The sequence below is a fragment of the Diabrotica undecimpunctata genome, chromosome 6 (assembly GCF_040954645.1).
Source record: "Diabrotica undecimpunctata isolate CICGRU chromosome 6, icDiaUnde3, whole genome shotgun sequence".
Taxonomy (NCBI): Eukaryota; Metazoa; Arthropoda; class Insecta; order Coleoptera; family Chrysomelidae; genus Diabrotica; species Diabrotica undecimpunctata.
The window spans coordinates 130,592,647-130,619,206 of NC_092808.1; the positions used below are offsets into that span (position 1 = coordinate 130,592,647).

The 26,560-nt window shown below is 31.1% G+C and overlaps 1 protein-coding gene across 1 annotated transcript in view; it reads left to right on the plus strand.

Annotated features, from left to right (window-relative positions):
- The first annotated feature begins 2,598 nt into the window (after nt 1-2,598).
- Nucleotides 2,599-26,560, plus strand: part of TfAP-2 (transcription factor AP-2) — a 170,435-nt gene continuing 146,473 nt past the window's right edge. The window contains exon 1 of the mRNA XM_072535407.1: nt 2,599-3,044. Coding sequence (XP_072391508.1) covers nt 2,985-3,044 — 60 coding nt within the window. The 5' untranslated portion in view covers nt 2,599-2,984. The remainder of the gene's footprint in view (nt 3,045-26,560) is intronic.

A 26,560-nucleotide genomic window follows, 5' to 3' on the forward strand; every position in this document is an offset into this window, starting at 1 on the left:
ACGTCATGACAGACGCTAAAAAAATCATCAATAATAAAAGTAAGTACATAGGTAATATTTAGCATGTTTCTGTGTATGATCAATGCATTTTAGTGTTAAATAAAGGTACAAAATTGAAATTGTGATAAATTGATGATAGGTGCAATAGTTCTTTGGCCCCAAACACAAGGTACCATTGATGATGCCTTGGGTCCTAAACGGTAGTGTATTTTAAAATATTTTTTTTATTTTTAGGGCCGCTGACTGCGACTGAACTTCAGGAAATCGCAGATAATGTGAATTTAGATGACTCTGATTTGGATCTTTCTCTTTTTCCTAACAGTGATGATGATGGGGATGAACCTTTCCTTAGAAAGGAGTGACGATCACGCTGAAATCAGTGACATATCAGACAATTCGGATGATGACGTGCTCTTGGCAACCCGGCTTTTAAAGGAGAGTAACACGGCAAATTCTATTCCTAAAAAAGACAGGAGGGAATGGAAGAGAACACATTTTACACCGCAATTTGCCCAATATCAACCCTCTGTGCAAGATCCCTTGAATCCCGAAAATATTCCAAGACCTATTGACTACTTCAATAAATACATCGACACAATGTTTTTGACTCCATCTCGTTGTACACAAATATGAAGGAAGTAAAAAAACCTGGAAAACCTGGGTTAAAAACGTTTTTTGCATGCTGCTTGCATATTGGTATTTATAATTTACCACGAATCCGAATGATTTGGCAAATGGATATCAGGGTACCAATAGTTTCAGACAACATGTCAAAAAATCGTTTTTTTTTTTTTCATTCGAACACGACTCAAAATTGTTGACGATGATTCTGTAACCAAGGAGACTAAAGAAAATGATCTTTTCTGGAAAGTAAGACCATTGTTGGATCAAATTCAAAGGGCTTGTCTGAATAATGAAAGAACTGAAAAAGTGTCAATCGATGAGCAAATGATTCCCTTTCATGAAAAAGTATTAATGAGACAGTCTGTGCGAGGAAAACCTAACCCTGTAGGATTGAAGAATTTTGTCATGACGACTACAAGGGGGATTCCACTTGATTTTCACATGTACGAAGATAAAGGCAGATTTATTGAACTCAGCTTAGTACATATACCAGAACGGCTGGCATTCGGGGGAAGGGTTGTTTTAAAGCTTACAGATACTCTGAGAGTAGGAGTATCTATTTTTGTTGACAGATATTTTACGTCAAAAATATTGATTGATGCATTTCATTCATGGAAACTGTATGTAACAGGAACACTAATGAAAAATAGAATACCAAAGACTGATGTGACATTTAAGACAGATAAAGATCTAAGAAAATCAGGAAGAGGCTCCCACGATATGCTCATTAACAAAGACAACAAAATAGCTGTTACAAAATGGTTTGCTTCCAAACCAATCTATATGGCTTCATCAGCATTTGGAGCTGAACTCATGGGAGTGTGTAGGCGCTGGTTAGTAAAAGATAAAAAATACATAGAGATAAATCGTCCAGCAGTGATTAAGCACTACAATGAAAGCATGGGTGAAGTAGATTTGCTGGATAGGATTATGTCAAAGTACCCTATGAGCAATAGAACAAATAAATGGACAATACGATGTATTTACGCCTTTATGAATTTTTGTGCAGCAGCTAGTTGCCTACAATAAAAGAAAGATTGTTTAGCTGCAGAAACTCCCAAAAAACATATTCAAGATTACCTGTCAATTAAGTTTTCGCTTGTTAGGTCGCTCTTTTACTCCAAGAACAGTAAAAAGTGACGAAGAAATTGAAAATATAACCAGAAAAAGAAGAAAGACTGCACCAATCCCTGATAAACGCTTACGGTCAAAGGAAGCTAAACAGCTCCCAGAATTCGTTAATGAAAGCCAAAAATCAAGATCAAAATGCCAAAGTGTCAAATGTGCCTGGTGCAAGGTTTTTTTATGTTGTTGTGTCAATAGAAATTGTTTTACTAAATTTCATCAATAAAAATGATAAGTGAATATTATTTTTTTTTATTGTCAGTCCAGACCCAAAGTCTCACTAGTGATACTACAATTTTTGAAAAAACCAAAAGGGTTTTTTTATTTTTTGTTTTTTATTATTAATAGTCCAAAATTGGAACATTTTTTTGATTGGCAACAAAAATAATCATTGCAATTCATGTTTGGGCCCGAGAAAGTTAACAAATTTTATTATGTAAAAATAGTGAATTTTTTAACTTTTATTTTTATCTAGTATTGTAAATTTGTTAAAAACTATTAAGTAAACTTTAAACTCCATAGCAAAATTGGAGTTTCATTAATTAAGGCTATTATTAATGGTTACTTCAACAAATTAAATATCATTTCACTAATACTAAAATGTATAAATTACACTAATTTATCAATGAGTTAAAAATGTACCCGAAGCCATATATAAAACCCAAACAGACGTAGAAAAAGTTCAGTCTCCCTTCCCCAAAGCCGCCGCTGTTTATCTTGACAGCTTTTTCTCTTTCCTCGTCTTATTGCTTTGTGCATAACATTGAACCACACGAGCACAGCGTAGAGACTAGCAGCATACACCCACAGCTTCGGCAAGAGTAGAGAAGTAAATCAAAAGATGAAATTGAAGGTTTATAATCGCAGTCCCCTCAGGCGCGTAACTCGGTAAGCCAATCACAAAGCGAGTATCTTATCGCTGTAGCCAATGGCCGACGGCCTTTCCCCCGGCAGCACGGCTGCTAGCCAAACGACTCGACAACACATCTCCACACACGCAGTGCCTCTAACAGAACGCCTCAAACTAACATATCGCGACTGTATTCATCAAGAATTTAACACTAATCCGTCGTAGTTTAGTTGTAAGGGTACACTCGCGGTTTTTTCAGAGGTCAAAATCGCTATCCTTTTGTATTTAGAGGGCTGTGATATTATTCGTCATAAACTGATGTGTCTGTAAATTTGTGAGTGTTTGTGATTTTTTTTTAACTAAGTAACTCTCACTGGAATATGGAATGATGTCACGATTTTATATCAACTCTAATTCTTCTTTAGCAAATTATCAACAATATGAGGTAAGTTTAATTTTAAAATTGTAGAAAAAGCACAATATATTTTTATTTAATCAATACTTACTTTAAACTGATCGTTTAGTTTCATAATTTCTAAGGAGTTTGTCCAATGCACATCTGAACTAAATTGCTTTTTTATGCTATTTTCATTGGTTTAATAATCAATCAAGCATAATTTTTGGGTAGTTTACTTAATTGTGATAATTATTAACGATAATCGTATAATTATTTGTCCTAATAATTAAAAAGTTTTATTTTACACCAGATGCCTCTGAAGCTTCTTGTAAAATAATAGTTACGAACAAAATATTATATATTCAGTGAAATTTTACCGTTTAAACAAACAATAAGAATTTTCAGTCTAAATATTTCTTTCGATAAGTCTTTTATATTTCGTTTCTTCTTATGATTTTCAGTTTTTGTAAAAAAAACTAAGAATAAATTGTCTAAAAATGGTCACTATTGATACACCTGCAATGCGCATGCAACATTCATATTAAAAAGTCATAAATATAATTTTTATCATAATTTTTAAAGTGATAATTAGTGTAATATTAGTCTAGATTTTCCGTTATAGCGAGGTTTCCCGAAATGTTTAATTGTTTATGAAAACTCTTCTTAGGTTGTAAAATACACCAAAACCGTAAATCTTTAAATTTATACTTAATAAATCTATTAACCTACATTAATAATCTGTTACCTTTCGCTAGCTTCGTTCTCTAGGATTTAGAGTATCAGAGCAATATAACACAATGTAACAAAAAGGAAAATAGCTTTCAACAGTTGAATTGGTGGTGAGGTTGTTTAATTTTAAGCTACAGAAAAACCTTTCTTAACACTATTACTGTTAACCGAAACAATCTCTAAAAATTAAAAATATTTTTATTTTTCGCGAGAAAAATATCGAGATATTGATGCAAGAAGACACTGTGCAAATTAAAAACAGAAAAAAAATGGAATATAAACAAACAAGATATTCATATTGATTAAGGAAGTTCTACTATGTATTCTAGATACATATAGAAACATTAACAGGCTTATGTGGGAGAAACCGCAAGACCATTAAGTATCAGGATAAACAAGCATAAAATATATATCAAAAATAGGGACTTAAACAGTGCACAAATATACAAACATGCCTGGGCAATGAACATAGAGTACAATTGAAAAATGCATTAATAATAATTATGAAAGAAGTAGACATGAAAAAGATAAAAAGTAAAGAAGCAGTTCTGATCTTATTTAATAAAAAAAATGTGTAGCAAACCCATCAGTAGAATATAGCAGAGATTAACAGGTTTTGGTTGCCAATACTAAAACAAGAAGTCAACAAGAAGAATATACCAACAATAGCAATACAGAATAGATATGCAACACACAAACACATATACGCAAACGCATACTGCAGAAATAAGCAAATTAATGAGCATTTGAAGTCCCGAAGGCCCGGAATCCATCCTCAGATTTTTTCAGCCATAAAAATGGCTGTTGCTGGCAACACCGTGGCCAAGTAAATCAACCTTCAATTTTGAAAAGACACAACCTCCTCAACAACTTCGGCGGTTATACTCTTTTCACACATTTCTTATATGAAGAGCAGGCTTTCAAATCACACTCTGTTAATTTTTGTCATTTTTCAGGAAATAAAGAAACGCAAAATATGAAAAAATGTACTTTTTTATTATTAATTTGCCCTATTTATAAGTAACAACAAGCTTCATTAGTTTTTTAAAAATCAGTCTTTTTATTGATGGTCAAAACGCCATTTGATTGTCTACAATTTAAAGGACAAAATGTAGTTTGGTTTTCCCTAAACCATTAAAATATAAATATGAACTGAAAATGCATTTCTGCGTGTTTGGAAAGCAATGTAGTAAAAAAAATCATAACATGTATGTCGTCCTCAAGAAGCAACATTCTTCTTCATATTTACATTGATCACAGGTTTGGTCTTTTTCAATTATATTTTCACGATACTGATTTCAAAATTGGATCTAACCAAGTTAACACTGTATCTAATGCCCATTCTTTGCCTGGTAAACTAGTACCTTACCTGGTAATTGTAATAAGCTATCCAGATTTTTTTTGTGTAACAGCATGCTTCATTGACAATTCCAGCAGTGCTATGTTAATTAGTTTTTTCTTTGGTTAAAGTAAACTTTTTAGAAGAGTCATTATATCTGTACAAAACCTCTGTTTTATACAAGATTTAATTTTCCCCAGCAGTTTGTTTGCCCCGAGTTATGATTATTCTTTTGGCTTCACTGATGCCTATAACTTTTTTGGGTGAATTTGTATATGAAATTTGGGTGAATTTTATAATTTTTTGGGTTTTATTTCATAAAAAGTTCAATCAGAGTCCAGCTTGCGAACTTGTCCTTTCTTGGAATAAATGAACTTTAATGTGTGGGTCAAAATCAGTCTTTTTTAGAAAGTCCGTCTACACGGAACTTATTGCTATCACACCTCTTCCTGCTGCTTGAGTTGCTCAAGCCATGTACAAGGAGTATTTATTAAAATATTTGTCACACAAAATGATAAAAAGCCAGTTTTTGAGCATAAAGTGCTTTCATAACAGGCTCTTTTGGGAGATAGGGGAGCTGTTGAAGATCAAAGCCATATGATCAAAAGCCACTCTATCAGCAGATTCCTGCTTCATTAATTTAAGAAAACTGCTTTTCTCGCGTCTTGTAAATAGTAAAATCCATTTTTAATTTTAATCTTTGAAAGGCTAAAACAAACGATCAAGTTAGTAAAATAGATAAAGACAAAACATTTGTTAGTACTATCTACCAATATCAAACTTATTGCTGAAAATTCGACTAAAGTACTTGTAGTTTATTTGAAGTGAATCATCCTGAATCTGGTATTATACATCTTCCCTTAGAGTAGGGAATTTTACTCGTCAAGTAAAAGTTAACGAGTAAAATTCCCTAATCTAAGCATCTTCTAGAGCTTTTTTATGTTTAACTCAGATGACAAATAGATTCTTCTATACTTGCCTCTACCGTAGTGGCTTTCATGGCCCTTCAAAGACCAAATACATTTCATGATACTTTCTAATTTAAGCATATTTTCTTGGACTGTCGGTCTCTACAACAATTGTCTTTTATACCAGTGTAAAATATCTTTTTTCTCACTACCGTATGAATTCTTTTTGGACCGCAATTAAAAATGGAGAAAAATATTTTTCGGCAAACAAAGACTTTCTTAATATTATGTCAAACCTAAAAATATACTCTATCAGAGACATTACAAAGTATTCTGTAATCAAAAAATCAACATGTACCTACTGATGCTGAAGCCCGGTTTATTTAAATAAAAACTTATATAAAATTCTGTGTGAAAATCATGTGATTAACCAAAATTCAGTAACTTTGGATTTAAATCTGAATATACTTTCTAATTTAAGCACATTTTCTTGGACTTTCGGTCTCTACAACGATTGTCTTTTATACCAGTGCCAAATATCTTTTTTCTCACTATCGTATGAATTCTTTTTGGACCGCAATTAAAAATGGAGAAAAATATTTTTTGGCAAACAAAAACTTTCTTAATATCATGTCAAACCTAAAAATATACTCTATCAGAGACATTACAAAGTATTCTGTACTTAAATAAAACTCTAGATCTAAATCTGAATATCTAAAACAAAACAAATTAACCCACAACATAACCTGAAATGTACCTTATTTCTCTCTTACGTTCTTTTGCCTTGGTATTTATTTTTCGTTTACTCGTTTCTCTATTATCACCCACAATATGATCACCTTCACTCATTTTTTATTTATTTGTTAAATTGCCTTAACAAAAACAACTTATTAAGTATTTTAATAATATCAGATATTGTTGATTTCTACAATGCCTGAGAGCAAAATAAAATCGTTACGTGGTAAAAAAGCATTGCAAGACAAACTAATTGCATTTTGTCCAAAATAGCGCTATTTGTTTGTCTCTCGTAATGGACAAAGTGCGTTTTGTTTGTCTAGGTAATTTTTGAAGCCAAAAATATACGTGAAATACATTGGAGTGCAAAATTAACCTGACACTCAGATTTTTTACGTATTTTTTCGTTTTTAGACAAAAACATTCATTTCTGAATTTCATTTTATGCCTTATTGGCAATAACGTTTTTTCTTCTTTGAACCCGTTTGGATGATTTTTGCGAACAACATTAATAACAAACTTTTTGTTATTAATGTGAAATAATGTTTTAAATTGAACAGATTTATTTAAGTTTATTTAAGTATTCTATGTGTTTGCAAGTTTGCCTTTAGCTTTTCTTTCTTTTCTCCTTTTTAAAAATTGCAATAAAAAAATGATGATAACAATAGAAGTAGCACAAGTTGTTTAAGAGGATGATTGGCGAAGCATTCGTTACATCGCAAATGCTTTAGGAATATTCTCGAAGTACAGTGTTTGGTGGAATAGAACAATTTCTGGAAATAGGACAACACACCAGCAGGTCAGGTCTAGATACACGATAAACCACAGGTCAATTTGAAGGTCAATTTTTTAAATTGCAAGCGTTACGCGATCGCACACTATTACGACCAGTACTTATTCAACGATAAAATTATGTCCATAGAAACACTGTTTCCATTTATACCGTTCGAAGACGCTTAACTAAAAATGGATTAAGATCCAGAATAGCTCTCACAGGATTTCTATTCACAGCAGACCATCGGAGGTAACGTTACACTTCGCTCGCAAACATCTTAATTGGAGTGTTGAAGAATATGGTGCCTTGTTGTTCACGAATGAAGCAATATTTAACAGATACTCATCAGGTGGGTGGCCCAGGATTTGGAGAAGAACTTGTGAACGTTATCACCAATGTTGTTTTACGGCCAAAGTTCAATTTGGTGAAGATGGTACGATGAGGTGCACAGGCATTTCTCTAGCGGCTCATAAAAAAATTTTACAATTCTAGGGCGCAATTTAAACGCTAAAAGGTATATTAAACAATGTTTGTGAGATCGTGTAGGGTCATTTGCCCCATTTGTTGGAGAAAACTTTCGTCTGGTGCAAGATAATGCTCGTCTACACATTGCGAGAATAACACGGGATTACTTGGGTGAAATTAAGATTGCTTTATCACCACGGTTCCCAAGGATTCCAGACCTAAATCTAATAGAGCATGCATGATATAATCTGTGACAACGTATTCGACGTTGTGACGTTTGTGACGAATGGGAGCAAATTCCTCAGGAGGAATTTGCTGCTTCATCCAAAGTATGCTCGATCAAATGAGCGCAGTAATTACTACAATATTGTTTTTTATTAAAACATATTTAAAATTAAAAAAATAATTTTTGTTTCTTTGCAGATTTTCAAGTTTTTTTTTTTAATTTTTTCTGCTTTTTTCTTTGGTAGATTCTTGATTTGCAATAAATTTTACTATTAAATTTTGTTTATTTATTAAATACTCAATAAGAAATATCAATGCCCTTTTTTAAACGGCAGTTTTTCGGAAAAATTTGGGTGTCCGGTTAATTTTGCACTCCAGTGTATTACGCTTCGAAGGTCTATGAGTATTTAAATTAATAAAATGATGATTTGACGAATCCATCGCCAACTCCAAGTCATAAAACTCGAAACCATTCCAATGTGAAAATATTGACAAAGTGCAATTTGAAAATCTGCTCTTCACATAACCTTTTTTGAAAACGATGTCCGGAGTGGAAATCAAAACGTCAAATTTTAGTTAAAATGTAATTTTCATTAAAGTAAATTGTGGCTAAATCCCAGATAAACTCCATATTTAACTTAGAAATGCCACAAGAAAACAGTTTCAAAACTGTATTAACAGGCTTATTTAAATATTAAATATTTTATTACATTAAAATTTATTTTTTAGTATTTATATTTATTTTTTTCTTTATCCAAAATGCTTTCGTCCCTTTTAATTCGAATAACCGAGGATCAATTGTGTTTCTTTCCATTTCATTTCTTTTTGTGTTTTTTGGGATTTCGCTAAAAAATATGCTTCCAAAAAGCAAGGATATATGATTAAACTGAGGCATCATAAATGGCCAAATGTAACATCGTAGTTATCTAATATTTTGCGTCGGCGCAAAATTTCGGGCCTATGCTTTTTAAATGCATTCATTTTTTTTTAATCCTGAGAAAACTAACAAATATTTTTGAAAAATTAAACGCAGAATGAAATATTATATTATTACCGAGGGCCGAAAGTCCCTTAGAATAAACAAAAAGTTTTTTTGAATGAGATATTTAAAATTCAAAATCACACTAAATTTTCTTTTTTTTTTCACCCCTGTAACTTATTAAAATAAACATTATAGAAGTTTTCAGGGACTTTCGGCCCTCGGTAATAATGTATTCTTTCATTCTGCGTTTAAATTTTTTAAAAATATTAATTAGTTTTCTCAGGATTCGAAAAAAAAAGAATGCATTTAAAAAGCATTGGCCCGAAATTTTGCGCCTACGCTCTTAAACTTTATTTCTAATACTGTCTATCCAGTATTTAAATATAGGGAAAAATCTCCAAAAAAACTTTTTTGGATAAATATATAAATTGTTCAATAAATATTTGTCTATTAAGACGCAAAGTTTGGAAGTCTCATCGAGAAATAAATGGTTACTGGTTGTGTTGTTTACGTTCAGTCTCAGATTAGCATATTTTTATTGTAAATGTAATAAATTAATATTTGTACTGTATGCGTTTTTGAACCTGGAATCGTGATAAGTAGAGATTGCCATTTCATTTTCAATGCCATCAATTTTCACTTTGGATAACTCTCCTCTTAGACATCCTCCAGTTATTCCCAGTATTAATACAACCTACAATATAAAAATAAAAGTTAATAGCACCCGCTTTGTAAAGTTGTGAATATTATTCTCTGTGTGTGAAGTTTTATTTTATTTATAACAAAAATTAAAATAAAATTTATTAACAATTCAAATTATTATTAGATACCAATATTTTAAAAACAAAATAAATACGGTAAAAAATTCTACATTATACAATTGGTAAACTTACAAATCAAATATTCTTTCATATTCAGTGGTTATATTTTTCCAGTATTATCCAGTTTCACATCCAGTGGTTGTATATTTTTCAATATTTATTTATGTATTTTTTTTTTGTTTTAATTTTCTTTTTTATTTATTTTTTATATTGTTTAATAATTTTTTGTAATATTAGAATAATATTTTTATATTTTGTTTTATTTACTTTTTTATTTATTTATTGAATAATTTTTTCTTTTCGAATTTATTTACTAGTTTGGTATAAATTGTTCTTTATATTCTACTGCTTCAAATTCTTATTCTTAAACTGCTTATGTGTTGATATAACAACTTACAAACTTCTGAATTGTTAGAAAATATTAACCCATAAATGTTGATCGGGATTACAAATTTTTTTTTATCATAATTATTGCTTCCATAAAAATATTTTTATTCTATTTTTATTTCAATTGAATATCATAAAATATGTTCTAGTATGCCGATTATTCTGGTTTCGCCATGTCATAAAAGTATCATATTCTTTTCAATAATTTTCTTTTGATTTCTCTTGTAGTAAATTGATTGTCACTAAATTAAATCAAATTGAATTGTTTGCACTATGAAGTACCTTAGCTCTGACGTCATAATATGCGGTGATTTTAAAAACCTTCCCAAACATTTGTAATTTGAGTGTATTTGTACCATAAGAAGTTGGTAATATTGGTTTTTTAATTTGTTTGAAGAATAAATAAGGTCTTTTGGTTAAGAACATTCATTATGTGTGAGTGGTATTATTTTTTGTTCGTGAATTTGTGAGGTAAGAATATCAAAGGATTAAGATATTTACTATGAATGTTCATATTTTAAGGTTATGTTATTGTTTGATTAAAACTTAATTATTTTTACTGTATTTCAAGGTATTTTGTTGTTGTTTTTATCGGGGTTATTTAAAAATTAATCAATAAATCATTGAGTTTATTTACGGAGTAAAAATATTTAAATTATTATTTTATTCATTTTTAAGTGCTAGTAATTTTATGCCCTAAAAGACTAAATATATTTGTTTTCTCGTAGTTTAAATAGTTAATCTTAGGTTTGTTGTCTTTACTGAAAAATTCAGTAATTTTCAACACATATTTACTAGCCATTATATGTCCAGATCTAAAAAAATAAACTCAAAAACTATAATTACATCCAAAAAACATGTTTTAAAATTTTTTTTTATATAAAATCCTTTATAAAAGGTTTATAATTAAATTAATTAATTATATACCTTTTATAAAGGATTTTAAATAAAAAAAATGTGATACATGGTATACAGCCAGCTACAGGAACTTAGTTTCCTTGTGGATGTTTTTAAACACTCATTATGGCAATTTGATAGAAAGGTTTCCACAGAATGTTATGTTACAACTTAAACTACGAGAAAACGAATATTTTTAGTCTTTTACAGGATAAAATCACTGGGAAGAAAAAAAGAATAAAACATTAATTCAAATATTTTTCAACTTCGTAAGTAAATTCAATGATTTATTGATTTTGTTATTGAAATAACCTGATAAAAACAACAAAATACCTTAAAATACTTTTAAAAATAATTAAAGTTTTTATCAAACAATAACATAACCTTAAAATATGAACATTTATAGTAAATATCTTAATACTTTAATATTTTAACCTCACAAATTCACGAATAACAAATAATACCAATCGCACAGAATGAATGTTTATAACCAAAAGTTCTTATTGATTCTTCAAACAATTAAAAAAACCAATATTTCCAACTTTTTATGGGACAAATACACAAAAATTAAAAACGTTTGGAAATTTTTTAAAATCTCCGCCCATTGTGACGTCAGACACAAGTAGTCCATTATGAAATATGCTAACGTCACATCAATACAATTAAATACAATGAAATATGCTAACGTGTAATTATTACAGTTCATGTACTGTCAAAGTCACAGGTGACTTGATATTTTATTTTCGGTAAAGGTGTAGACTAATTGTGCTAATCAACAGTATTGCCTTACCGAAAACGTGAAATAAAGGTAATGTTTTAGCACTTTTTAACCCTTTTTTACTTTTTTTCACTCTATCTACAAACAGCCGTTTTAAGCGCAACAAATCGGTGTAATTTAAGGAACTTTAAAGATAGGTAAGATAGGAAAAAAATTATTATGTTGCAAGAAATATACCTACTTTTTATTCTATTGTTTATATAATTATACTATTCGTCGTTCTGAAAAGCGATCTCATGGAACATTGTGAAGCTTCAGTTCATTAATAACATTAAATTAGCAGCATTTTAGTTAATTTTATTACGTACCTATTTCAAAAAGATATAATAAATTGAATGCTAAGTTTTTTAACACAAATTTAGATTGTAATAAACTACGTGTGTATATTTATTATTATTAATGTGTATCTTTCCATGCGTCGGATAATGATTTCGTATCATTATCAGTTCATTTTATTTTATTTTATCATCGGCTTGAGATTTTATTTTTCCTTTGCTGTTTCTATTAGATACTAATATTATTTCGTTGTTTTCTATTTTACATTTCTAAACTTCTAACTTTTTAATTTCAAAATAGCTACAAATTAAAAATTGCAAATACTTTTTAATTTGTAGCTATTTTGATTCGAAAGAATTTAATGTTTCGACATCCAGATTTTTCAAAATAGTATTTTAAAAATGGCTTTCGCTCTGGAGGCCAAGATGTGAAACAATGTATTTAAAATTTTTAAGTTATGGTTAATTCATAGTAAAAAAGGATTCATAGAACAAAACATGTCATGTGTTGAGACTTGAAAGATATGAATTACTCCAAATCATATTGGAAGGTAAAGTGCAGGGCAAAATATCAATTGGAAGACGCCAGAACTCGTGGCTGAAAGACATGAGGAGATGGTTTGACTGCCACAGAATTCTTTCGTGCCGCAGTTTCCAAAGCTACAATTGCCATTTGGATCGCCAAACTTCGAAAAGATAAGTCGTAATAAGAAGAAGAAGAACAAAACAGACTAAGAAAAAGCAGTATGTATTTTATTCTGCAATACTACATTGTTTCGTGAGGCAGATTCTTGAAAAATCCCTAGAGTTTGACGTCGATAGTTACTTTTTTATTTATTGATTATATTCCTAATGAATATAAACCATAAAGAAGAATGAATCAAATTTACTTTAAAAAATAATATGCTTACCTATCTTCTATGTTTTAATTTCAAAAGATGATACTCGATATAAGACTCAAGCAAACAGAAAACCAACACACACCAGCAAATATCTACATTACACATCAAACCGCAACAAAAATTCTAAGAAGGCAATCATTGAATTATTACATGATAAATTACTTATTCTAACGAAAATCATTTTGTTAGAAAAAATTGGGAACATGTATTTTAGTAAAGAATGATTATACTTTGTCGTTGATAAATAACAAATTTTACAGAATAGAGAAAATGAAGCAGAACACCAGTGAAAGGGATCCTATAAGATTTACAAGAAACGATTCGAGAAAAATAGCAATAACATAAAAGCATGATCAGAAAAACTTAAGGATACGCAACAAATTCAACATTTTAAGATTTAAAACAAAAAACATATTGAGATATATTTTATATACAAAAAAAACCTCACAAATGGTTTTATTTATAAAATACCTTGAAAATGCGAAAAAAATTTTTTATCTGAAATTTCAAAACTATTAGGTAAATGTTTGAATGTGAACTTCAATGTTATATCAAAACTAAATAATGTTCGATATGTTAACACATATGAGAAAATATTTATACGATTCAGTGGAACGATTCATGTATAGTTTTGATGGAAACATATTTTAGCTAAAAAAGTACCTCAAAAACATTGACATTTTAAAGTCTTCTGAAATAAAGGTTTCCCATTGACTATGGATGATATCAGGACAATAACATTTCATTTTGCATAGCGACTAAACACACCTCACAGATTCAACAAAACAGTTGTATGCAATATGCATTTATATGCTGACGATTCTAAAACACAAATTCGATTTGAAAATGCCCTAAACACAGTTATGAAGATGAAAAATTTTTGCAATCAAGAACTTAGCTTAAAGCTAATGTGATATGGCGTATGAGATATTCTGTTGTATCAGTGGTGTACCTTCGGTGAAGAGGAAGAAAAACCTGTTTAATTCTCCATGGTTTCATTTTTACACCTCCTTATCGGTCAGCATCTTCCTTGTTTTTCTCCTATCGTTAGTTTTCGTAGTTATCGTAAGTTTTCTTGGTAATCTTTTATTTTAATTTTTAAAGCCACTTTAATAAATTTTCTGTACTGTACTTCTTTTCAAAGTTGATCTTTAAATCTATCCTTTGCTGTTTGGCTCCAATAAGGTCTTGTTATTATTCTAATAGCCCGTCTGTCGAGTTTCTTACTAGTAACAAATATCTTCAATAGTGAAGAATATCTATAGCAAAAGTGCATATTTACTTTATAGACTCTTGAAAGACCTTTGACCGAGCACAGCATATGAAACTAATACATCAACTAAAAAACGTCAATTTAGACTGTAACGATAAGACTACCAAAGAGAATTGAAATACTATTATTAAAATAATACCTCAATCAACCATGGGACCTTCGCCTAGCTCAGCCTCTCAAATGTGAATTCGTCTTGTCTTAAACTATGAATTAAACAATGAACCCCTAGCTGGTAGCAAATAAAACAATTATTTGACTTATCATGTTTATTTAACACATAATATTTAAATAACAAAAACAACCCTACATAATGCTTTACATTAAATAAATTTGAACGATACTTGTGGCATCCATGGGCTGCTTGCTTTTAAATATGTGTGGCCTCCCAATTAGGTGGTAAGGTCCTCCTGACAGCTGCAGTTATTCCATATTATATTCAGTAAATATCCCATAAATTCTCCAATAAAGTGTTTCAGAAATATCCCATAAATTATCCAATAAAACCAATAAACTAAAATACAATAACAGCCTGTATTAGAGAAACATCAAAGTGGGTTTAACTTCCTTCCGTTTTACAAAATTACAATTAAACAAATAGCAGATGGCAAGGATAAAATGAAATATAATTATTATTAAATTTAGTTAAATTTTGTTAGATTCCTACATGCACAAGGATTGAAAACGTGGCTTTGAAAGAAGTGAGGTTACGAATATTGAAAATGCTGTCAGAATTATAGAATATAGCTTACAATGAAAGTACTCACCACAAGAGAATAATTTCTAACTTCTTTTATAAATTTTAACTATAGACAAAAAAATAATCCCACCATGAAAGGTGATTGACAGAAAGTAGGAAGGGAGACTACAATGAAGTTAGCACATATGTCATAGGACGTATGCCTATGATGAAATTAGCTCTTCTGTCAACATAGAACAGATTATTTATTAGCGGACAGAAAGAGAGAGGGCGAATATTTATTCTACCGAACAGAAATAGAAAGAGGGCGAATATCTATTCTACAGGACAGAAAGAGAAAGAGGGCGCCAACTACTTTTTGACGAAAAAATAGTAAAAAAGAATCTGAAGGTAAAGGAATTAATAAATTAATAAAGAAATTAAAATAAAATAATGATTTAAATATAAATTAATAAAGATGTGACGTTATAACGTTACAAGACAAAAAAGACATTGAAATCATGAAAGCTATATATTGGAATCAGAAAGCAAGAGTAAAGGTGAACGAGATAGAAACAAATAATATACCGATTGCGAGAGGAGTTTGGTAAGGATGCGTCTTGTCTCCGACGCTTTTCAACGTAGAACTCGCAGGTCATTTTCAGAAAAGCCTTATGGAAACGAGTAGAGATAATGAGAATTGGCGGCGAAATCATAAACACCAAAGAAAGAACTGCAGACGACACGGTAATTATGGCTGAGAGTATAGAAAAGCTGTAAACATTAATAGATGTAGTAAATAGCGAATGCATTCAAATGGAAAATGACATTAACATTAATAGGATCAAGTTTAAAATAATAATAAAGGGCCCTATAAATATAAATATGTGGGAGCCTACATAAACTCTGAATTACATCCAAATGGTAGGAAACACGTCTTTAAAATTCAGGCTATTATCACGTGACAGAAATCTGAAAACTCCAATGAGACTTAGGTTTGTTGAATCGAAGCCTTTGAACTTTGGATATGCCGGAGAATGCCGAGAATTCCATGTACGGCCAGAATCACCAACGAGGAAGTGCTGAGAAGAATGTGTCAAGACCAAAAATTGTTAAGAACAATAAGAGTTGCAAGACCACATACCTTTGACATAAACTGCGGAATAAATAATGTATATTGCAGGTCATCATGCAGGGTAGAGTAGATGGGAAAAAGGGAACAGGTAAAAAGAAAACGCCATGACTTCGAAATATTCGGGTCTGAACAAACATGGATGTAGAAAAAAAAATCCGCGCTGCTAACGACAGAGAAACTTTTAGTAATGTGGTCGCAAATATTTTTGTAAGTTTTTGATGTTGAACTTAATCGAATGCTTTCTTAAAGTATATAAAGCATACTAATAGATATTAAATTATATCTAGGTAAACAAATAATTAATCTTATCCGTATTGTAAAAAATATGTAGAGACTAATTAGCCATGCAGATATTAAATAAAATGTTATTAAATTATAAGCTAGGCGTACCGTGCTAATGATCAAACCAATCAATCAATAGTTTGAGTGTCGGTAAATATACATTGACATTTAAATTTTAAAAATATTTTCTATGTCCCTTCTAAAATTTGCATAATCGATTCTATTATCACGTAATAACAACTTTTCATATCGATATTAATTATGTTGCTGAGTAATATGCAGTTGCGCTAATAAATATTTACACTATGCATGCAGTTACACAGCAAAATCTGCATAGTACAAAAATTAAATTATTTTTAGTTATATAAAATAGTACGAAAGAAGTAAAAAGTTCAGAAAAACAGTGGACATAGATACAATATCTGGATCATATAACACGTGGTGACAGGTATGAATTCCAAAAACTAATAATGCGGGGAAAGATTCAAGGAAAGCGCAGCATAGGTAGAAGAAGAATATCCTGGCTGAGAAACCTCAGAGAATGGTTTGGATGCAGCTCAACTGAACTCTTTCGGGCTGTAGTGTCAAAAGTTAGAATAGCAGTAATGGTTGCCAACCTTCGTCGCGGAGATGACACGTGAAGAAGAAAGAAGAGGAGTGTTGTAAGGAATGTTAAGACTTATCCAGGGAAGGATTTTTATCGTGAGAATCAATGTTTATCTTCTGGATTTCGCATGAAGCTGAAAAAAAGTCTGAAACAAGAAATACTTTAACTAAACGACAATTAAGATACAACGATATATACAAAAAAGCTGCAATGCAGAACCAACACGATATCAAACAAGCAATAAAACCAGAAGAACTTAATATTGACAATGAAAAAGAGGCTTATAAAGCATTGAACGCCCAAATAAAACAACTTTACAAAAGGGATAAGAACTTCTACTTGAACCTGCCTGGAAATAGAGGTCTCGAGAACAAAAACAAAAACTGAGACCAGAAACATGTTGGAAAAAATAAAGCAAATAACGAGCTTCTTTACATCAATCCACTTTACTATCAAAGATGATAACGGAAATATACTCAGTTCTAAAGAGGATATATTACACAGATGGAAAGAATATTGTAGAAGATTGATCATGGAGGAGCACGGAGGCACAACAAGACGATACCAGTTTTAAGACAAAACCTGACGTACTCAAAAGTGAGGTTGAAGCAGTACTTATGAAATAAAAAAAGTTATAAAGCCGGTGGTTACATGGAGGTAACTTGAGCCAAGTATTTGTTGCTATCATATTGTGTTGGTAAAATAGTCTTTCTTTTCTTTCATTACGTTCGCCCAGGCTATATTCTTCTACAATATTTTGGAATTTGCCTTTTTCTATTTTAGTCTCGAAGTCGCCAAAGACGATGTTAATCTGTTTTTGTTACTTTTATGTCATGTATCGTATGTCATCTGTATCTTTATACATGTACATATAATGTACAACAAAGGGGTTATGGCGATTTGCATAAAACATTCTAATATCCTATCCAATCCTCAAAGGAAGTTTTTTCTCCGAAGAGTAAATATTTTCGCTCATGCGATGACCGCATCACACGAAATATTCGGGATTTGCGTGTTAAAAAAGAATTTCTTAATCATTCTCATTACACATTTTCGCAGAAAAAGTCAGGAAACTATTAGTCGACGCTATTCGAAAGATGTTTATAATTACGTTCGCAAAATACCTACCCACTTTCATAATTCAAGACAATTGGTATATAATTAAACGTACGTAAGCATCAAATGAAAATATTAACTTAATTATAACTTTGAATAACTTTTTTAAATATAATGTAAGACTGAGTTATGGTTTAGTTAGATTAAGCTTTATGTACAACTGACAGCAGGAGTATTTTATTCCAGCGTTTAACAGTAGAAATATATTGTTCCATTTATATTGGGTCGCAATACAAAACATTAAAATAATAAAAGGTGTGTTAAAAACGGCAAAAAAAAGACAGATTAAAAACACTCATGGAACAAACGGGCACTATGCTAAACCTACTCACAACTGTTATCGCAAAAATCTCAAAATGAATAAGTTCATGAAAATATCCATTTGAAACAGGCTAGCACAACATGCCCATGAGGTCAAAGTTTTTATAACAAATCACAATATTGACATAATATTAATTTCTTAAACTCATTTTACAAATCGAAATTACATCAAAATTCCAAACTACTTCATACATAATATAAAGCTTCCAGATGACACCGCACATGGAGTAACTGCAATAATTGTAATTAGGTCAACGATAAGGCATCATCAAATAATTAATTTCGTAAAAAGCTATATCCAAGCAACTAGCGTTAGCGTATACATATAAATCAAACGATCCACTGACTGTTAGTGCCAGATACAGTCTACGATACCACACAATATATAAAACAGCAACATCAAGAGTTTTTCAACACACTCGGCAATAGGTTTTTTACGGGAGGCAACTACACTTACTGGGGATCTAGAAGAATAAATCTGTGAGGCAGACAACTCTATATGGCAATGAATAGTAATAATCTTAGATATATATCAAGAGGTGAACCTAAATACTGGCCTACCGATCCCAATAGAACTCCAACTTGTTCGATTATGGTGTCACTAAGGGAATTTCATACGAACTTCGAACAATACAACCTTGTTTTGAATTGTTATCCCACGATTCTCCTATCATGGTTACGATATCCATAAAATTTTTTAAGAAGGAACATCCACCATTCCTAGGTAGTAAATTCAGGAATTGGAGAATATTTTGGAACATTACTGATAACAAATGGGATACAAAAATAAACAGCGATGTAGACGAAGCTGTTGAACAATTTACTAAAATAATATGAGGAAAAGCTTGGTAGTTAACATTAACAAGACCGTTCGAAACTAAAAAACAACATCTGCGTAATGAAATAAAAGAAAAAATTGCAGAAAAGCAAAGTTAACGGAAAATATGGCAGAGAACACGCACGCCAAGAATACAACTGAATTGATAAACTACCGCTTAATTTAAAAATCTTTTTAAATAATCATAAGGATAAGAGTATTCAGTATTACTTGAAAAACTTATCAGCAACCAACGCTCCTATTCAAACAGGTAATGGAAGATGGGCTAGGAGCAACAAAGAAAAAGCTGAAGTGTTTGCCGATCCCCTGATGAATGTGTTTCAACCAAACCCTCCAGACAACAACCTTGACATAACAAACGAGACCCAACAGTTTTTAGAAGGACCGTATCAACTTCAACTACCTTGGAAAAAATTCACTACTAAACAAGTTAGCTAGAAGATACAATCAGACTTGAACCCTAAAAAGTCTTCTGGATACGACCTGATTACCGCCAAGATCCTCAAAGAACTCTCCAAAAAAGAAATTCTGTACTTGACACAGATATTTAATGCAAGCCTAAGAACAGGCTATTACCCTATTTTTTTAAAAGTGGCACAAGTTATTGCAATTCCTAAGCCAGGTAAACCTACAGAAGACATTAAATCATATAGACCTATTGGTTTACTGCCGATGGTTAAAGGTTTTTTAAAACTACTGAAGTTGCAGAACGCCAACTAATACCTAATCACCAGTTTGGATTCAGACAACAACATGCCACCACTGGACAGGTACATGGAGTCTGTAATTTTATTCATAAAGCTCTGGAAGAAAGGAAACACTGTTCAGCAGCCTTTTTGATATTTCTCAAGTCTTTGCTAGAGTTTGGCACACTGGTCTACTCTACAAACTTGGAGAAGTCCTTCGCTTAAATTGTTTCCTTATCCCTAAGTTCTACCTCCATAACCGCCATTTTATAATATGACATTACGATCAGTAAACAAGTCTAAATCCAATCAAAGCAAGAGCTTCACAGGATAGTGTTATGGGGTCGTATTTTCGAATTCATTCGAGCATATTTCGCATACGAAATTAGAAGAAATTTCGTATAGTGTGAGTACGAATTTTTTCGTATACGGCGACACGAATGGGTCTGAACCATTCGAATTTCGATGCTAGTTTACGATCAAAGTAATTGTTGTCATTTCAGTTGTCACTGGACCAGTGTAGAGATAGTGCAAGCACTCCTGACCACGGCGCAGTAAACGAAATTTGGTTTAGTCCCCACTTCCATGCGAAACGCATTGTACTATGCACTGTATAATTCCTTTTACAATAGAACCTTTCTGCCTTTACGTGAATTTGGCTCCGCCTTCGCGCAGCTCCATGGTCAGGAGTCTTTGAACTAGCTTTACGCCAGATAAGATTTCAGCTGATAGTTTTTAATCGTTGTTTTAGATTGAACAATACAATATAATTTACATTAATACAATATTTTTACTTTAATGGCTGGTTTATTTTTAATGGCTGGTTTAAATAATTTTTTAATAGAAAGAAATAGTTAATGCCCTTGCAGAGAGGTGATACTATTAGCGGAACGGAGAGGTAAGTTTACCAACCTGTTCTTAACCATCTAGAGAACTATTCGGATGTACAATTTCAAAAATTGTACAGATTAACAAGGCCCCTCGCAATGGAGTTGATAGCATGGCTCTATTTTTTGTTTGGCCGACACTCAACCACCATATTTCATGCCCTTCTTTTACTCCTTGTTTTAGATGACAAAATCACCGTATAATAGGTTAAGTAAAACTGTCAATTATTTTTCTTTTTTTTTTATTTAAGTTTTGGTTGTTCGAATTTGCAGTGTTGCCGGTGCAAATTCTTCTGATATACGTATAACATTTCGAAGGACGTTCAAAAATACAAATTCAGATTCGTATACGAAATTTTTCATTCGAGTTAACTCGTATACGAAAAAAATTGATTGATTTCGAAAATACGACCCCTGGGACCTGTTCCCTATCTGATATTTACAGCCGATCTACCTACGAGCATTAATATCATCACAGCAACGTGTGAAGACTTCAAAATAATTTTAGCTTCACACCCAAACTCCAAAGTTACTTCCCAGCTACTGCAAGCCAATCTTAACAAAATACAAATTTGGCTGAGACAGTGCAGCATAAAAGTTAACGAGAGCAAGTCAATCAATTTACGAATCATCACCAATAGAAAAAATACATGCTCACCAGTGTCTTTAAATAGCCAAGAGTTACAGCAAAAAGTTTATGTGAAATACCTGGATATGCACCTCGACAGGCGGTTAACATGGAAGAAGCATATGTTCATAAAAACAAAACCATTGGGCCTTAAGCTTAGCAGAGTTTACTGGTTACTAGGTAAAAGACCACGACTATCTCTACATAACAAGGTATTAGTTTATAAATCAGTCATAAACCCAATATAGAATCCAGCTGTGGGGTTCAGCGTCCAGGTCTAATGTAGATATCTTGGAGAGATTTCATCTACGAAGAGAAGTTCTACGTGAAATTATAAATTACCGTCGTATGTGCCTAATCAACTCATTACGCATGACCTTCAAATCAAGAGTGTTAAAGAACAGTTCACAAATTGCTCCCAAAAATAAGTTCTGTGGCTTGTGAAAACCATCCTATCAGTTTTACAACGATTATTATGAGGCCTCTAAAAAACCGAACACTAAAGCAACACATTCTCAGTGATCTTTCAACAAGATTTCTAAACTTATCTAGAGTTAATTTTATATTTTTTGTGTAGATCCCAAATTTGCAAATAATTTTTGTTTAAATTAGAATATAATAGGAAATTATCATGGGACAACTTCTTGCATGCTACTTGTAAAATAATTACACAATTTTTCATTGTAATTTTACTACACTGATCTGATCAAAAATCTCCTTTGAAGACGATCTGTTGACATTCTTGATTAAGTTTTGTTTTCAATAAATAATCTTTGCAATGACTTACGATCTGTAACTATCCTAAATTTTCTACCTGATAAATATTCATAAAATTTAGTCCAGAAATCCTGATTTATCCTAACACTTGGTGGCCTTCAAGTTATTCGCAGAAAAATATCGTTGCATGCATCACAAGATATTTAATAAATGCAACTCTTTGATATTTCTTGTAGTTGGGCTTATTTTTGGGAAAAATAGGTCTCAGTGGATTGGTTGTGTTAAAATATCAACATACTTTGTTTGCCAATTTAGTTTCCGCTCATAGTTAGTCAAATTACGTTTCCCTAAAATACCGTCCACTATCAAACAGTAAACTTATTTTTTTGTACAATGTACAAAACATTGTTTTTGTAGTAAACAATGTACAATAAAAAATAAATGTCGCTTCGCTGAAAATGCATATGTGTGAACAGTTACAAAGTGTAGTAGTGAATCGTTTGTTCAATAAGTCACAATAAAGATTATTAGTTAGCATTTTACATCTGATGCTTATTAATTTGGTAGCAGTTTTCCCAATCGAAGAAAAAATATTTCAACCCATCTTCTGTGTGTGAGATTAGATCAACGTTTCCGTGCAAATTGTTTTAAATGTTGTTATAATGTTGTATTTCCTATATCTTAATATTTTCGTATTTTACATTTTGTATTGGTAGATATTTTGCTTCTCGTCTTGCAAGTTTCAGGATACAGATTGGAATCTTGATTAGAAATTGGAACAAAATAAAAAACGTAATTTTCACTGCAATTAATTGTAGTTTAATCTCATCTAAAAAATATCTGTTTTAAACTAGAGTTCTTACAATTCCATACATAAATAAAAATATTTTGACATGACAACTATATAAAAAAAGATACTACAGAATATATCGATGTAATAATATGAAAATGGTACGAGTAAAGGCAAGCAAAGGTTCCAATTTTCCGATATTATATTTTACAACGAGCTATACAATTACATTTTACGAACCAAACGAGTTGTTAGGTTGGCCACCACGGCGCTGCTTTCCAGTAGATTACAAGAGAGAGTCGGTTCCATATTTCATACCGTCAACTCCTCCCTCTTATTATGGTAACAGATACTTGAAAGACAGGTGTGAGGTAAAATAAAATAGCGGAGAAGGCACTTTATTTTCCGACGAAGTAATTGCTTTTGTCGAGTTGTCACAATTCACTATTATTGAATATGTTCTTCTGACATGACAATGGGTTTTACTGATATTATGAGGCCATACGTTTGATGTCTTTGTATATATTACAGAGCGTGCTATCGGTTAACGTAATGACAAATATTTGAGTCGGATGATCACGTCAAGTTGGATAATACCACATTAATCTTCTTTTTATATTAAATATGAAAAAGAAGAGAAGCAAGGGCAAAGAAAAGTAAACTAATTTAAAATACACTCTGTAGTCTTTACAATACTTAAACCAAACAATGCATCATACATAGGTACAATAAATAAAAGTACAAGTATTGGAAGTGAAACTGAACAGTCTTGTTAGAACTTTTGATCTTTAATAAGTACTGGTGAACAGGAATCTCGTGAAACGGGCGGTGCTTCTAGTGCGCAGAGAGAGAAAGTATTCGGCCAAAAAAGGATGGAATTTACCCGAGCATTACAATCATTGTACGGCTTGATAATCCCTCGGTACCTAGATATTAAAAATTTTACAATGTTGTCAACATGTGGATGGTATTTTTAGTTTGATATCTGAAAAAATGGGTTTCAAATAATTTACACAACTTAATGACTAAAAGGATAAGGGAATGATTTTTGGTGAGGTATGATATACAGTGTGTCCCAAAAAATTGTATACAAATGAAGAAAAGTTTATCTTACATTTTACAAAAAAAAAACATTCTTGGTAAAAAGCTCAGCTTAGAAGAAAAACAAAAATAATGATTTGATTAAAATATAATGTTTACCAAACAATAGATAATTCTGTTTTTATTATAATTTTTTTATTAGTTTTCATTATATCATATTTTAAACAACGTTTATTTATTTATTTTATTGATGACATTTTAAATACACTTAGTAATTATTTAGTTTAGTATGCTTTGCTATATAGTATATATATATATATATATATATATATATATATATATATATATATATATATATATATATATTGTTATGATATGTAAAATCGAGAAAAATATTGGTTTGTTTAAAAATATTTCAAAGTTCAAAAACATTAAAATAATTCAGATAAGTAGGATAATATCCAACAAACATTTCGGAGAAGGAAAGTTATTAAATCCTTGGATTTCCTGTACTAAACAAAGTGTAAGCTTTGCATTTATTTCTTTGTTATACTTGAGTGACCCGCATAAGTTTAAGTGAAAGCCACAGACAATTGAACGGGGTTTTTCAAAATACATTAATGCAGTGATTAAAGACAATAGAAGGGATTATAGAAAGTGGTTTTTGTTAGTTTTTAAGAATTATAGAAAAATATTATTTGTAAATAAGTTTTAGGAAATCTTATAATTATAGGTAAAAATTTGTTTGTTATCGAAATGAAAAAATGGGGGAATTGTGACGAGTTTTGATTGGCGGAGATTGAAAGGTATGTAGGAATGAAAGTGTAGCTAGATTTAGGAGAGAGAAAAGAGGGGAGTTGATTTTCCAAGTCTGTAAGAGGAACAGTGATTGTTCTCTGGTGGTTCCAAAGAAGTAGCAAGCAGTAGTGTTGAATGTTAGTGAGTTTTTGTGGAGTTAGTGTATCTGACAGAAGCTGAAGCAACAAAATATTGTAAGTCATATTTTCCTACTTATATTCCAAGAGTCACTGTTCAGGCCAACGAGAGATTCAGTTTATCGTAAAGAGAAGATATTCCAAGAGTCATTTTTCACTCGGGCCAACGAGAGATTCAGTTTATCGAGAGGAGAAAGGCTATCATAATTTGAATGATTTTTGCTTTTGAAGGAGATCATTAAGGACGATATACTTGCAACAATCTGTTGTAAGATTGCTGATTACATAGGGAGCGGTTGAGAGGAGATAATACAGTCTACAAGGAACAAGGATTTGGACCACTCATCATCAGAGAGAGATATTTTTGTTTTCTGCAGTTTTTTTTTCTTTTATTGATAACACAATTTTTACTCGTAATTTAGAAAGGATATAAATATTTTGATTAGGAGAGTTAGAATAGTTTGGGATTTTGAGTTTTCAATTAATATTGTTTGTACCATAAATTTTGATTGTTCACGTACGGAGAACAAAATTTTGAGAATCCTTATATGAGATTTGTTTATTGAAAACTTTTGAGTGTGAATTATTTCATTATTTTTATTTCAATATATAGTGTTAGATCATATGTGTTTTTTTTTATTCCGGTATTCTCTGGACCTTACCTTTCACATGTAATAGCATAGATATTGAAGCACGAATTTAACCCTGAGATAAAAGAATTAAAAATTGTGATAGAGTCATAATCATATCATTTAAATAATTTTAATTAATCAAAAAAAATTAATTAGCTAATTATTGCTTGGCGCACCAAGACTTTAAATATCACAATAATATATGTATATATATATAAATATATATATATATATATATATATATATATATATATATATATATATATATATATATATATATATATATATATATATCTACGGCATAAAGTGGACTCCGCCCATGTTAAAATTAAGGTTCAAGTGGGCTCAGTGGTCAAGTGGGCACCAATATACGGAGCTCACTTGACCATTCCATAATATTGGTTCTGTCGATTCGTCAACATGTAGAGTTTAATAATTTATAAAAAATTTTTGGAGCTTATAAGTACCCCTATATAATAAATGTATATCGTTTAGTTCATGTGTATATATTATAGGGGTCGTTCAGATCTTCTTCATTGTATATTTGAACCATAACTTTATCGGTTTAAGTAAGCTCTGAGAGTTTGGCAACTGTGCGATTGTACCGTATATTTTCAACATATACCCTAAACGTTTTATATGGGCTCCTTATTTTTATCTACTTTTTGTAGACAGTGTAATGTCATAAGCATTACACTGTGTAACAGAGGATATCCGATTACCTGGTATTACTACGGACTAATAGAACAGAACTCCTAAGTTTGTTAAAATATTTATTAGTA